We start from the raw sequence: 15,024 nt of genomic DNA on the forward strand, positions 1-15,024 counted from the left end.
TCTGGCGTCCTCCCAACTGTGTGTGTTTCGTTATCTTTTGAAGTCTGCAATTCTTTATCCTGCCCTGTCTCATTAATTGCTGCAGCATGGTTTGTGTTGGTTTTTATTTATAATTTAGATGTACTTTGGGTTCGGGCTGAATTTCTTCCCTTTAAAACTGTTCTTGGGAGAGATTTTTTCTCTTCAGCCGATGATAACTAGACATTGGGGGCCAAGTTGGAGGTATTAAAGGGACTTTACCTACTTTTGGGACTTTGTTGCTTTTGTGCCACGCCCCGGGTCATCACAGTTATTTTAGTATCCTTGTATCCATGTGTTAAACAAAATATATGTTACTAGGTAGGAGCAGAGGTGGGAGTCAAAAATCCCAGCAACCGGTTCACTACTCAGTTGCTGGGTGGGTGTGGCCTACTGGAACTTCCAGGTTCACTTAACACCCGTGTTACTATTTAACAACTACAGTGACTCACTCAACATCCCTGGCAAAAAAGGTAAAATGGGGTAAAAGTCCACTTCACTGTCTTAGGATTACTGGTCCAAGGACAAGTCGTTAGAGTAGACCTTGAAGTTTGGGGAAATCAAAGGCAGTCAAAAAAAAAAAACAGGTGACAGATGGCCACCTGTCATTGCTGACGACACGAAGATGGATTTGTAAGGACCCAACAACCAGACAGTCCTGATCCAATGGTCACCCTGAGGTCATGAAGAGCCAGAAATATTTTTAAAAATAAAATGTCACTATTATTCCTGTCCATATTAGGAAAGTGTGACCTCCAACATGAAAGCTTTGTGGTCTGGCAATAGCTGAACAAACATTCCACCTGAATGAGCTTTTATTTTCAGTTTTGAGTTTAAAGAGTGTTATCATTTGGAAACTGGCTTCCTCTGCCCCGCAGTTGGGATTCCCCCACCCATTGAAGCTTCCACTGGTAGGCGGTCTTATCCTCCCACTTTTTTTATTCTGACTGCATCTTTTTTAAGAGAGGAAAGGGTTAGTCTTGACTTTGCCTGGAAACTTATAAAACTTCAGAAAGAGAGATGTGGAACAATTGAAGGCCTGAGCAGCCCAAAATGAGGTATGTATCTGGGATGGTCAAAATGATTTTTTGGAATGTGATGAGGGGTGGTGGGGAGTAGAATAAGATTTATATTAAAGATGTAACAAAAGGAAGAGAGTGGATATCAGCAGTTCTCGGAGCAGGAATATTTAGTCCTAGAATCTGTTATGTTACTGGGACTCGGTCTAGAAGAGGGGTCTCCAAATTTGGCAACTTTAAGATGTATGGACTTCAACTCCTAGAATTCTGGGTGGTGAAGTACAGAAGTTTTAAAGTTGCCAAACCTTGGCTGAGATAAATGATATTTGTGCGCCTGCAGAATCCTTTCCTTCTTTCTCTCTGTTCTACTCACAAGTGATGAGTATATTTTTGAGACTAGAGAAGATACTGAACCAGAATGAATTAAAAGTGGTGCCTCATAGTAATGCATTTTGAGCTGCAGATATTTTCTTTAAAAAATGTGAGCAAATATTATAATTAGGCACCTTCATTGAAACACAAGTGTGCTTTTACTTCCTAAGAAAAAGGAGACAGTAAAAGTCATTGTAGCACATTAAAAACTAACAAGACGGTTTTTATGTTGTTTTAATTCTTGATTGGAAGCAGCCCAGAGCTTGGGATGGGTGGTTATATAGATGATGATAGATGATAGAGATAGATAGATAGATAGATAGATAGATAGATAGATAGATAGATAGATAGATAGATAGATAGATAGATAGATAGATAGATAGATAGATAGATAGATAGATAGATAGATAGATAGATAGATAGATAGATAGATGAGAGGGAGAGAGACAGACAGACAGAGACAGACAAACAGAGACTGATAGACAGAGACAGACAGAGACAGACAAACAGAGACAGAGACAGACAGACAGATAGAAGATAAATAGATAATTTATTGCATGTAATATGTGGTTTTAATCTATATCCTGTTATAAGTGCATATTAACTACTGCTGTTGTAATTACATCTATATATAAAGTATACATGTGGGGTTATAGATAGTAAAGAAACCAGGAAATAGAATAAAATAAAAACAAAAAATGAAAATTGCCTTGACAATAGTAGCCATTCACAAAAGAATTGTTTGTTTCTCGTGACCCAGATGTTCCTGCAGTGGTGAACTAATTGAAGCACAGGGTAGAATGAAAAGCTTTTGTTTCCTGCTCAAGCCACAGGAGATGCAGACAGATTGAATTATAATCTCTTTAGGATGGAGGGGGGGTTGCTTTCGTATATGTAAATAATTTGAAACTCTTGCCATTTTTGTTTGCAAAGATCAGAGATCAGAAAATTAGAGTCTTCTACTGTTAAAAAAAAAAAAGCTAACTGCATACAGCATCTTAATCTGGAACATCTCCGTGAATATTATATCTCAGAGGCCTTGAGGCACGTTACCATAGTTTACACATTAAAAAGGGTTTTGGGGGGAAATTTACTGAAACAAATTCAGCTTCAGGATGAACTCAACTTGGATGGTTTTTGTGCTTTGTTGATTTAGATTTAGATTATTCATATCCTGCCTATATTACTTTTACAAATAACTCAAGATGGCAAACATATCCCAAGCACCTTCCTCTCGCTGTTTTCCCCATCACCCTGGACTGAAAAAGAGGAACTGGCCTAAGGTTACCCAGCTGGCTTTCATGCCAAAGTGGGACCATCTTTTGCTTTCCAGCCAGGTGCCTTAACCTAATTACCCTGCTGGGGTGTGGTGGGGTGTAAGTGTCTGTGAGTGAGTGAGTGAGTGAGTGAGTGAGTGAAAGTGAGTTAGTGAATGAGAGTAAGATAGAACAACAGAGTTGGAGGGGCCTTGGAGATCTTTTAGTCCAGGGGTCACCAACCTTTTGGACCTCAGGGACCACCAAACTCATAATTTTAACTCCCGTGAACCAGAGTCCCTGGGAAAATCCCCAAAAAAAACTGCAGGAAAATTCCCCACCCTGGTTTCCTACCGATCAATCATTCTTTATTTGGGATGGCAGGAAAGCATCTCCAGCTCCGTTCTCAGGGGGAGAGAGAAAGAGAGAGACTTTTGGCTTCATGCAAGAAAAGCAGCAGAAGCAGCAGAAGTCTTTCTTTCTCTCCTACAAACTCCACCAGAAGTGAGTCTTTGCCTGCGCAGCCTCTTGGAGCAGGAGGCCTTGCAGGGTCCCAAAGACTCATTTCTGGGGGAGAGAAAGAAAGATTTTTGCTCCTTTCCTTCTGTACAGCCAAAAGCAGAAGAAGAAAGAAGCAGAAAGAAGCAACCCAGTGGCCAGGCCAGGCACACGTGGGGCGAATGGGGCAAGTTCGCTCCCTCCACCCTTTCCCCCCCTCCCCTCACTACCTCATGTTGTTTGCAATGCAAGCCTTGTGTTGCCAAGGGCCATGTGGGCGGTGCAGCCTTGTGTTCCTGCACAGCCTGGATTAATTGCTTTGGGGGTAACATTTCTCTGTGGACCACCAAAAATTTCTCATGGACTACCAGTGGTCCTCAGCCCACTGGTCGGCAACCACTGTTCTACTCCAACTTCCTGCTTAGGCAGGAAACGCTATACCATTCCAGACAAATGGTTATCGAATCTCTTCTTAAAAACTTCCAGTGTTGGAGCATTCACAACTTCTGGAGGCAAGTGGTTCCACTGATTAATTGTTGTAACTGTCAGGAAATGTCTCCTTAGTTCTAAGTTGCTTCTTGATTGGTTTCCATCCATTGCTTCTTGTCCTGCCCTCAGGGGCTTTGGAGAATAGCTTGATTCCCTCTTCTTTGTGGCAGCCCCTCAAATATTGGAACACTGCTATCATGTCTCCACTAGTCCTTCTTTTCATCGAACTAGACATACCCAATTCCAGCAAACATTCTGAGTGAGTGAGTGAGTTGGCAAGAATTCAGAAATGGTTTGCCACATCATTCTCCTTCTGTGATGGTTTTCTGGAACGAGCCTCAAGTTCTGGGATTTCCTGAATTCTTCTACCTCAAATACCAAGCAGATACAACACAACTCTAATTCAATCTCCTCCAAACCCGTCTAATGTCTTGAGACCAGAGCCCTCAAAATGTCCTGCCACTTTTCATCCACTTCTCCACTACCAAGTGGAGGATGCTCAACTCAGGCTGGGATTTAGGGACCATCAGCTCTATCCTCTTAACATCTTATAGCAGAACAAAGAAGACTGGAGGACAAAGTCAAAAGTGGAAGTGAATAATCCCCCCCCCCTTTTTCCCCCTAAACTGAACCCTCCAGGAACCTCAAAAATGCAGCATAATTGTTCTTAGGCAGGCTTCAGCCCAAATGGAGGGATGTTGTATGGATTGGGGAGATGTTACAATTGGTTTTGTGAAGTCTTCAGTTGCTCCTAAAACCTCTAGAAATGATTCGCTTTTGCCATGGCCTCTGAGAAGAGACCCTGTGGATCACCTTGTCTCAAATGTGCTTTTTTTTTTTTTCCAAAAGGCAACTGGAGTTTCTTGGGGTTTTTTCTTTGAAAACATTTCACTTCTCATTCAAGAAGTTTCTTCACTTTAGAAGTGAAACATTTTCAAGGGGAAAAAAAATCAAAAAAATTCCAGTTGCCCTTTGAAAAAAAAAGCACTGGGACAACCATGACCTGAATGGTTGAGAATCTCCATAAAGCCCTGGGCCACCTTGTGTATCGGATAATTTTTCCTTCCAAAATCCAGAAACACTCCACTAATATCATTTTAAGAGCTCACCACACATTTTACCCCTGGGGTTTCCCTCAGAAGTCTTGTTCTGACTGCTGAAAAATTTCCCCTCACCCCCAAATGTGGTATCATCTTGTGATCTAACCGAGTGGAAAAAAATGTCTGAGAGTCAACAGGGGAGGGAGAAGAAAAGGGCCTGTGATTGTGTGATAGGCAGAAACCTAGGGAAAATCCAGAGGGCTGGGGCTGTTATCTTAATAAATAAAAGAAAATTTATCTCATTCAAGGAGAGAGTCAGAGCTGTGGAGAACTGCTGAGATGACCCTTTTAAAGGTATTAATGAAATTATTGGGTCTGTATGGGTAGTCCCAATACTTGAGATCCCAACTGGGGCCAGAACGTCTGTTGCTAAACACGGTGGTTGTTTTATTTATTTTTATTTATTTATTAAATTCATTTTGCCCAATTTGCAGTTGAGAATTAGTAGAAAAAGGCTGTTGCAGGGAGGGAGGGAGGGAGGAAGGAAGGAAGGAAAGAAAGAAAGAAAGAAAGAAAGAAAGAAGTAGGCAGGCAGGCAGGAAAAAAGAAAGGAAGAAGATGAAAGAAAGAAAGAAAAAGAAAGGAAAGGAGGGAGGGGGAGGGAGGGAGGGAAGAAGGAAGAAAGGAAGGAAATTATTTTATAAAATTTAGGTACTGCCCATGTCACTTTTGTGATGACTTGGAAATTTAAGAAAAATTTTATGGGGAATGTTCGGAGCATGTTTTTACAGAAAACACAATTACCAATTAATGAGCGAGGATTCAGGTTATATCCTCAAACTTAAAGATAAAGGTTCGCCTCGCACATACTTGCTAGCTGTTACCTTCCCACCAAAGGTGGTCCCTATTTTTCTGCTTGCATTTTTACATGCTTTCGGAACTGCTAGGTTGGCAGAAGTTGGGACAAGTAACGGGAGCTCATTCCATTACGAGGTGCTAGGGATTCGAACCGCCAAACTGCCGACCTTTCTGATCGACAAGCTCAGCGTCTTAGCCATTGAGCCACCGCATCTCTACATCCTCAAATTTAGCTGTTGTCTATTATTAAATATTGTTATTCCACGTTTGATATTAATTTTCCAATTTAGGCAACTTTAGTATATCCATAAATAGCACCTTTGGCTAAATGGACAGTATTAAGACCTAAATACAATAGAACTGTAGTATCTCTGGAAACAATTATATCAGTTACAAAGCTATGGAATGGAATGTCTAATAAAAACCGATGCAATCCATTTTCCTATGCTAAATTGGCTTTATGGAGAAATCCATCATTGAAACTTGGGGAAAAAATTGTGATATAGAAAAATTGGATGAAAGCAATGTCCACCACATGTATGGATTCTGTCCTCAATCTGGTCTTTCAGTGATTGCCCCCATTGGCACTGTAACTCACTCCTTCCCCCTTATGGCTGGTTATCCTTTTCTTCACTTTCCTTCCATTGTTTGCAGCAACAGAGACTTCTCCAAAAAAATTGGGTCTTTGTATCATGAGTCCAAAATAGAATCATTTGAGCCTGGTCATTTTTGCTTCAAGAGAAAACTCTGAGTTGATCTGTTTAATGATCCACTGGTTTCTTTGTTTGTTTATTTAGGCTGTCCATATTTATTTATTTATTTATTTATTCATTCATTCATTCATTCATTCATTCATTCATTCATTCATTCATTTAGGTTGTTCAAGGTGTGTGTGTATTTATCATCTATCTATCTATCTATCTATCTATCTATCTATCTATCTATCTATCTATTTATCTATCTATCATCTATCCTGTCCAAGGTATGTGTGTATGTGTATTTATTTATTTATTTATTTATTTAGGCGTCTTCTCCAGTGCATATATTCCTCGACTTACAACAGTTCACTTAGTGACCATTAGAAGCTACAACGGCACTGAAAAAAGCGACTTACGGCTTTTTTTCACACTTATGACTGTCAGGGCATCCCCAGGGTCATCTGATTTACATTCGGATGGTTGACAACTGACTCACATTTATGATGGTTGCAGTGTCGTGGAGTCACGTGATCTCTTTTTGCGACCTTCTGCCCAAGCAAAGTCAGTGGGAAAACCAGATTCACTTAGCAACTGGGTTACTAATTTAAGAACTGCAGTGATTTGGTTAACAAATGGGCTGAGAAAGCTCATAAAACGAGGCAAAATTCACTTACCAAATTTCTCACATAGCAATATAAATTTGGAGCTCAATTAGCAATAGACTTATATATCGCTTTACAGTGCTTTACAGCCCTCTCTAAGCGGTTTACTGAGTCAGCCTATGGCCCCCAACAGGCTGGGTCCTCATTTTACCCACCTCAGAAGGGATGGAAGGCTGAGTCAACCTTGAGCCTGGTGAGATTTGAACTGCCAAAATGCAGGCAGTTGGCAGTCAGCAGAAGTAGCCTGCAGTACTGCATTCTAATCACTGCGCCACCATCAATTGTGGTCGTAAGTTAAGGACTACCTGTACCAAAGTTCAGAGCAGTCAATATTCTTCCCATCCTGCTTCTTTCACTTTTAGGGAGTGTCCCAGAGAATACCATGACTTGGATATTTGGATCGTGGTAGGTTATCTGACACAATTTGTTTTGCTTCCCAGCTGTAGCAGAAAGACCTCTTCTGAATATCTGAAAGAGGAGGAAATTGAGCCACTCATCCATTTTGACAAGGTGGGTTGTACGTTTTCATGGTTTATAATTATTGTGGTGCATATGAGTATATGTGTGTGTCAGAGAGTGTGTGTGTGTGTGTGTGTGACTCTTTGACTTACGACAATTCGTTTAGTGACTGTTCGAAGTTACAACAGCACTGAAAAATGTTACTTATGACCATGGTCAACCATCAAGGTTGACACAGCCTTCCATCTTTCCAAGATGGGTAAAATGAGGACCTAGATTGTTTGGGAGCAAATATGCTGACTCTGTAAACCACTTAGAGAGGGCTATAAAGCACTGTGAAGCGGTATATAAGTCTAAGTGCTATTTGCTAAGTGTCAAGTGGTCATGTGATTTACATTCGGATGCTTGACAACTGGTTCATACTTATGACGGTTGCAGTGTCCTGGGGTCATGTGATCCTTTTTTTGCAGCCTTGTGACATGCAAATTCTAGGGGGAAGCCAGATTCACTTAACAACGGTGTTACTAATTTAACAACTGCAGAGCTTCGCTTAACAACTGTTACAAGAAAAGTTGTAAAATGGGACAAAACTTGCTTAACAAATTTCTCACTTGGCAACATAGATTTTGGGCTCAATTGTGGTTGTAAGTCAAGTACTACCTGTATGTGTGTATGTATGCATGTATGTATATGTATGTGTTTCTGTGTCTGTGTCTGTGTGTATTTAAAGACTACCAAAAACACAGCAAGGAAGGGAAAATAAGCAATAAAATAGAGTAGAATAGAAAAGAGTATAAAATAGAAAATAGAATAGAAGCAAAGAAGAAAAGCTATAAATAACAGTATGCTGAAAGAATATTGTAAACATTATGTAGATTCTATGTTAAATTAAAATATAAACCCAAGAGACAAAATTTGCAATTCCATGTATAAAACTATAGTCCAGAAATGGTTTCCAAGTAAGACTGAATTCTAGATTAGATTTACTTGGCAAAGTGGGATTCACTTAACAAACGTGTCGCAAAATGGGGCATAACTCACTTAACAAATTTCTCACTTAGCTGCAACATAAATGTTGGGCTCAGTTGTGGTTGTAAGTTGAAGACCACCTGTATCTCACTTAGCAGCAGAGGTTTTGGGCTTAGTTACGGTCATAAGTAAAGGGTTACCTGTACTAACTTATTAAGGGGGCTTGGACAGGCTGGTACCCAAGGGCTGGGCCAACCCTAGATGCAGGGGTGGGCTGCTGGGGGTTCGCAGGGGTTTGGAAGCCCCTTTAGCTAAGATTCTGCGCCCCCAAATCCCGCTCCTGGCTGGCCCCACCCACCCTGCCCGACTCTCCCAGGAGTCCCCACCTGGTGCATTTTGAATGCAGGTAAGTGCAGGGTGTGCGCAGAGGCTCAGGGTAGGTGAAAAATAGGCCACCCATAAGTTCAGGAAGGCCGGAAATGGGCCCGTTTCTGAGTTCCAGAGAGCCTCCGGAGCCCGGGGAGGCTGTTTTTGCCTTCCTGGGGGCTCAAAAACGCCCCTCCCCAAGCCGTGGTGCAAGGGGCCGACTAGGCCACGCCCACCATGGCCACGTCCACCCAGCACCCGGGCAGAGAACCCGTTGCTAAAATTTTTGAAGCCCACCCCTGTCTAGCTGACTCACGCCTGTTGATTGACTTCCATTTTTAACAGATGCCCGGTGGACAAGTGGAAGGAATCGTGCCATCCCAGCATCCTCTGCTTCCTAACACCCTGCACCAGTTTGTGGGCCTGGACTTCCCCCTGGACCATCTCCTGGAGCAGCTGAGGCCTGACCTGAAAATCAGGCAGCAGGTGGCTGAGCTGGAAACCCGCCAGAAGACCTTGGAGAACATTGTCTCCGTTCTGAGCCGGGAGCTGGGCAGAAAAGAAGAGGCCCCTGACGTCAGGGTTGGAGAAGCTCTGGCCAGGATCCTCTACCTGGAGGAGAAAGTAAGAGGCGCCTTTTGGAATGATCGAGTCGATGCCTTTGAAATCAAAGGTCTCCAATGAGAACTTATACTGTAGATCGGAAGTGGGGAAGGATGGGCCCTTTATAACTTGTGGACTTCAACTCCCAGAATTCCTGAGCCAGCCGTGCCTATCTCAGGAATTTTGGGAGTTGAAGTCCACAACTTATAAAAGGGCCCATCCTTCCTCACCCCTGTTATAGATTGACCTCAACTTACAACTTACAACTCAATTTACTTAGTGACCGTTTGAAGTTACAATGCCACTGGAAAAGTTGGTTATAATTGGTCATCACTATTTCAGCATCTCTGTAGTCACAATGACAATATGGACATTCTGCAAGAAGCCTGTATTTATGATATTCACAGCATCTCTAGATCAATGTCGTGGGATTGCCGCTTGTGACCTTCCCAGCCAGCTTCTAACAAGCAGGATAACTCGGTTATCATTGAAGCTGGTTTCATTCTTTCTTTGTGCTAAGGCAGGAGTGGGCAACTATGGCCCCTTTGAAGTTTGAACCATTGGTGGCTCAGTGGTTAGAATCCAAGGTCCCTTTTAACTCTGTTAATCTGTATCTGCTATTGCTATTATGCTTTATACATTTTCTCTCCCCTAGTTATTATAGTTCACTTGTCTCTGTGAAGTAATACAATGTCAGTTTACTGAATTTAATTGAAGGTATCAGTATTTCTCTTTCATGCGTTCCATGTATTCCTTCCAGATAGAACAGCAAGATTTACTCTTGGCTCTGAAAGATGTGATGATCAGCGGCTTGGTGTCCCGGATCCAGGCCCTGGAACATACCAGCTATGATGGCTGTTTCCTCTGGAAGGTCCCCAGGGTGGGGCTTCGAATGCGGGAAGCTCAAACCGGCAAACGGATCGCTCTTTATTCCCCCCGTGAGTGACCAAATCGGGACATGAACCAAAAGGGGGAAATTGGTTTGGTAGAACAAAAGTCCCTGCTTGGTGGCCGTGGAGATTCTCAGTCATGCAAGTCGTAGATGTCTCAAAGGTGCTTTTTTTTTTCTTGAAAAGTCAGCTGGGTTGGGGGGGTTCCCCCTTGAGGAAGAAGACGTCATCCAAGAAGCTTCATCAGTTCTGATGGAAGGGGGATGGAAGGATAGGTACCAACCATTGAGACGGGATAGCAGAGGGACAGAAGGTTAATTCTGATAGGATTGGGGAGTGGAGGGAAATGGAAAGATTGTCGTTTCTTTGACATACCACTCTTTCCACTCCCCCCTTCATCCTATCAGAAGCAGAGGGCAAGACAAGAAACCATGGGTGGAAACTAGTCAAGGAGAGAAGCAACCTGGAATTAAGGACAAACTTCCTAAAGTGGAAAACATTTCACCCATGGATCAGCTTGCCTTCAGAAGTTGTGGGTGCTTCATCACTGGAGTTTTTTTTAACAAGAGCAGAGGTCTCCAAACCTGGCAACTTTAAGACTTGTGGACTTCAACTCCCAGAATTCCTCAGCCAGCCATGCTGGCTGGGGAATTCTGACAATTGAAGTCCACAAGTCTCAAAGTTGCCAAGTTTGGAGAGCCCTGAACAAGAGACTGAACAGTCCCTTGTCTGAAATAGTATAGGATCTCCTGCTTGAGCAGTGGTCTGGAGTAGGATAGGATAGGATAGGATAGGATAGGATAGGATAGCATAGCATAGCATAGCATAGCATAGCATAGCATAGCATAGCATAGCATAGCATAGAATAGAATAGAATAGAATAGAATAGAATAGAATAGAATAGAATAGAATAGAATAGAATAGAATAGAACAGAATTTTTCATTGTGATTGGACACACAATTGGTGCATATGCTCTCCGTGTACATAAAGAAAAAATAAAATACATTCATCAAGAATCATAAGATACAACACATAGTGATAGTTGTAGGTTACTCACAGGCAATCGAATCATACTAGGAAACACATAAAACAAGCAACACGGTTATGGTCATAAGTGGGAACATATAGGCAATAGGAAGGATGAGAAGAGTAATGGTAATACAGTCTTAGTAAATAATTTGACAGTGTTGTGGGAATTAGTTGTTTAGCAGAGTGATGGTATTCAAAGGGAAATTGTCCTTGTGTCTGGTTTTTCAGGAAACCTGGCCAAATGAGTCAATTGATGATAGTAGCCTGCATACCCCAGGATTTCAGATACAAAGAGCAGACAAAACCTCTGAGATCCCTTCTAGCTCTATTTTATTCTATCCTTCCATCTCCCCACCATCCAGTCTCCACTGTCAGTACCTATCCTTCCATCCGCCGCACCATCAGAACTGATGAAGCTTTTTGGATGAGAAGCAAAACATTTTCTTCTTTCTCCTCAAGGGAAAAAAAAACAGTCCAGTTGCCTTTTAAAGAAAAAAGCCACCTTTGAGATGCCAGCTTGGTGGTTGACTTTCTGACTACAGTATGGTTTCTGTGGGCTTGCGCTACGGGGAAACACAGGAAGATCCAGCATGTGCCTCCTGCTGGGACGATAAAAGTTGCAAATGCATGGCCCCATTCAGAAATAGGCATTAAGGGGTGCTCTCAGACAGTTTGTGGGTGCCTCCAGGCTTGAAGCGCCTAGGGAGGAAGGGCGGGGAGAAGGAAGGAAAGAAGGAAGGAAAGAGAAAAGATGGAGAAGGGAGAATTAGATTCCAATTTCCTTCAGAAAGTTTGTCTGGTTCATCCTGCAATAGAGTTTATCGACAAGACACAAGTCAGTATTATTGTTCTTGCTGCTCTTAGCATCTTGTCTTTTTCTCTTTCACGCTCCTCCAGCATTTTATACCGCCCGCTATGGCTACAAGCTTTGCTTGAAACTTTTCCTGAACGGAGATGGAACCGGTACTGGAACTCACCTTTCACTCTTCCTGGTTGTGATGAAAGGAGAATACGATTTCCAGCTGAAGTGGCCTTTCCAACATAAGGTATGATAGAGCTTCTGAACGGGTGGTAAGGAGACATCACATAGGAAGCTCCCTCCCTCAATTCTCCTGGCTGTGGCTGCCACTTGTTCGCCAAACAGCAGCTATAAGTTCAAGAGGATTCCCAAATTGTGTTGTGGCCCGACAGTGGCCAGAGGAGCTGGTGGCAGATTCAGACAGTGAGGAAGTTGGCGGGGAACATGGGCCAGTCCTGGAGTCTGAGGAAGGCTCTGATGAAAGTCCTGCATCAGAGGCAGAGATGGGGACAGGACCGTCTGACAGTTATCAGCAGCCTTCGGAGTCAGACATCAGTGGGGCAGACGAACAGCTGGAGCCTGTTCCCAGTGTGCACATGCACAGAGCTGCCAGAAGAAGGGAACAGCTGAGGAACAAGGGCCGACTTGGGAGTAAAGCCACAGGTGGACAGTGAATGGCCCCTCCCCTAGAGTATAAAAGAGGAGCAAAAGGGGAGTGGGGTTTTGCAGGAGACAATTAGTTCATTCTGGCATGCTTGCCAAGTATTGCGGCATCTGAAAGATATCGCCCACTCTCCAAGCCGGATAAAGGTCTGTAACTGGGAACTATTTTGAAAGACTGTTGGGCGGGACTTTGTTGGAAAGGAAATGCCAGGATTCCAGCACTTAACCCCATTTAAATCATGAGTTCTCGGGCCAAACTTCCAAAACTTCAAAAGGATTTATTGGGAGTTAAAAGGTCTCGCACTGCCTGAGTGTAGCCGACTCTGAGACACATCATTCATTGTCACCCTTGATCCTGGTTTTCCCCTCACTGCCCAGGTGTATTGTAATTCATATTGTCCAATGGGACCCATCCATAGCCAAGAGTCACCAGTCATGCTCTCCAGTTAGAATTTTGAGAGGTGGAAACTTCAGTCACCTAGTTACTATCTTTGAAAACATTTATGGAATGCAGTTTCGGTTTTGCAGGCTGCCACACCGCTCCCTGCTCCCTTTCTGTTGGCAACTATAAAAAGACCATAGAAATATTTTATGAGTTGACAGGAAATTCACTGTAAATTAAATGAAAGGGGTTTATCAGGATGAGGATCGACTTTGTGCTGTGTGGAAGCCTATATCAGAATAAATTGCATGCCAACTCTTTTCGAGAGAGTGCCATCCCAGTCAGGATAGGATATCCCAGTCTGACAGGATATCCTGTCAGAGCTGAAGAAGCTTCTTGGATGAGAAGCGAAACGTCTTCAAAAGAAAAACAACAACGAAGTCCAGTTGCCTCCTGAAAAAGCACCTTTGGGACCTCAGCTGGTAGCTTTATGTACCCTAATAAGTGTTACGTGGAAGTAGGAAAAGAGTTGAGCCCTCAGGCACACTGAAATGCTGGGTTCTAGAGCTGACCTCCTCCCCTAAAATCATGCCCCACATTCTTTACCCCCTAGCCTAGTCCAGGTTACAATTCATGGTCTTGAAAGACCCAGAAAGTAATCTGGCCTAGAGACAAGGAAATACATGGCTCCAGACCAATGCTATCTCGTTTAGTGCATGTAAATTGGTGCACATAATATAATGTGCAAAATATAGTGCATATAATTTCTCCCTTCTTTAAAATGTAGGTAACCTTCACTTTGTTGGATCAAGTCAACAATCGTCACGTTTCCATCTCCTTCCATTCCTTGGAGTCCTCGTCTTCATTCCAGCGGCCCATCAGCGAAACCAACCTGGCCAGCGGCCTCCCCGAATTCCACCCCTTGAACTCACTACACGAACCAGGGGCTGGCTACATCCATAATGACACATTAGCCATTCAAGCGGTGATCCACACAAAGGCTTAAAACTATTGGGCAACCTTTATCTCAGATGAGGAGACCAAACTAACCACAGTTGCTCCGACATGATGGAAGGCTCCAGAATATCTGTCAAAAGATATTGCAGCTGCATTTATTTTTCCAATCTCTACTCAATAAGGCTACAATGGAAGAAACTCTTGTGGAGCTTACTCAACCCTTTCCCTATCAGCCATACAACAGCCCAGAGGTTGAAGGACTCCCTAAAGTCTGGGTTCCTGATGCAAATTTGAATCCATTAACTTATTCTAAGATCTGCATACCACAACGGGATGGTTATGCAGAATCCAAAATATTCTGTCAAGAGTGAAAAGGAGATATAAACCTAAGGTTTTCTACTACAAACCCATTTCTAGTGTTTGGAAAGGTAAAACTATTATCTCTTCACATCCTTGCCAGAAGAGTTGGACCTATTGCTATTTTATTGACCGTTAAATATATTTGTCTTATTTCTTATTACATATTGTCTTGTTTTTATTATTTTTTGTTATTACAGGTAGTCCTCAACTTATAACCACTACTGAGCCCAAAATTGATGTTGTTAAGTAAGACATTTGTTATGTGAGCTTTGTTGTCAGGGTTCCAACGGATGCCCTAATTAATTCATGAGCCTCGAGCCAAGTTTCAAAAGAAATCCAATTATTTATTAGGAGCAAATGCCGGCACTTTTCCCAAGTGCAATCGACTCTGTCCCATGTAATTTACTGCCCACCAACCGTATGACCCTGTTTCCCCCCCTCCTCCCACGGTGTGTCATAAATCACATTCTCCAACAGAGTGGGCTACAGAAAACACACCTCTCTGGCTTGCTGTAGTAACCTGGGATACAACCTGGAGAAAGGTATGTGTGGAATGTGTTTCTGGTCATAGCAACCAAGCTTCTCCCCCTCCTGCGTATGGCAACTCAAGAGCAGTCCAGGAATGCTTTACGAGTT

The 15,024-nt window shown here is 42.8% G+C and overlaps 1 protein-coding gene across 1 annotated transcript; it reads left to right on the forward strand.

Moving 5' to 3' along the window:
* Nucleotides 1-971: 971 nt before the first annotated feature.
* Nucleotides 972-14,548, forward strand: LOC113449341 (TNF receptor-associated factor 1-like). The gene is made up of 6 exons (XM_026720411.2): nucleotides 972-1,076; nucleotides 7,351-7,420; nucleotides 9,050-9,328; nucleotides 10,068-10,245; nucleotides 12,125-12,273; nucleotides 13,859-14,548. The coding sequence occupies exons 1-6, from the start codon at nucleotides 1,072-1,074 to the stop codon at nucleotides 14,075-14,077; spliced, it is 900 nt and encodes a 299-aa protein (XP_026576196.1). The 5' UTR covers nucleotides 972-1,071; the 3' UTR covers nucleotides 14,078-14,548.
* The last annotated feature ends 476 nt before the right edge of the window (nucleotides 14,549-15,024 follow it).

Source organism: Pseudonaja textilis, chromosome 2 (assembly GCF_049901715.1).
Source record: "Pseudonaja textilis isolate UNSWEBS1 chromosome 2, rPseTex1.2, whole genome shotgun sequence".
Taxonomy (NCBI): Eukaryota; Metazoa; Chordata; class Lepidosauria; order Squamata; family Elapidae; genus Pseudonaja; species Pseudonaja textilis.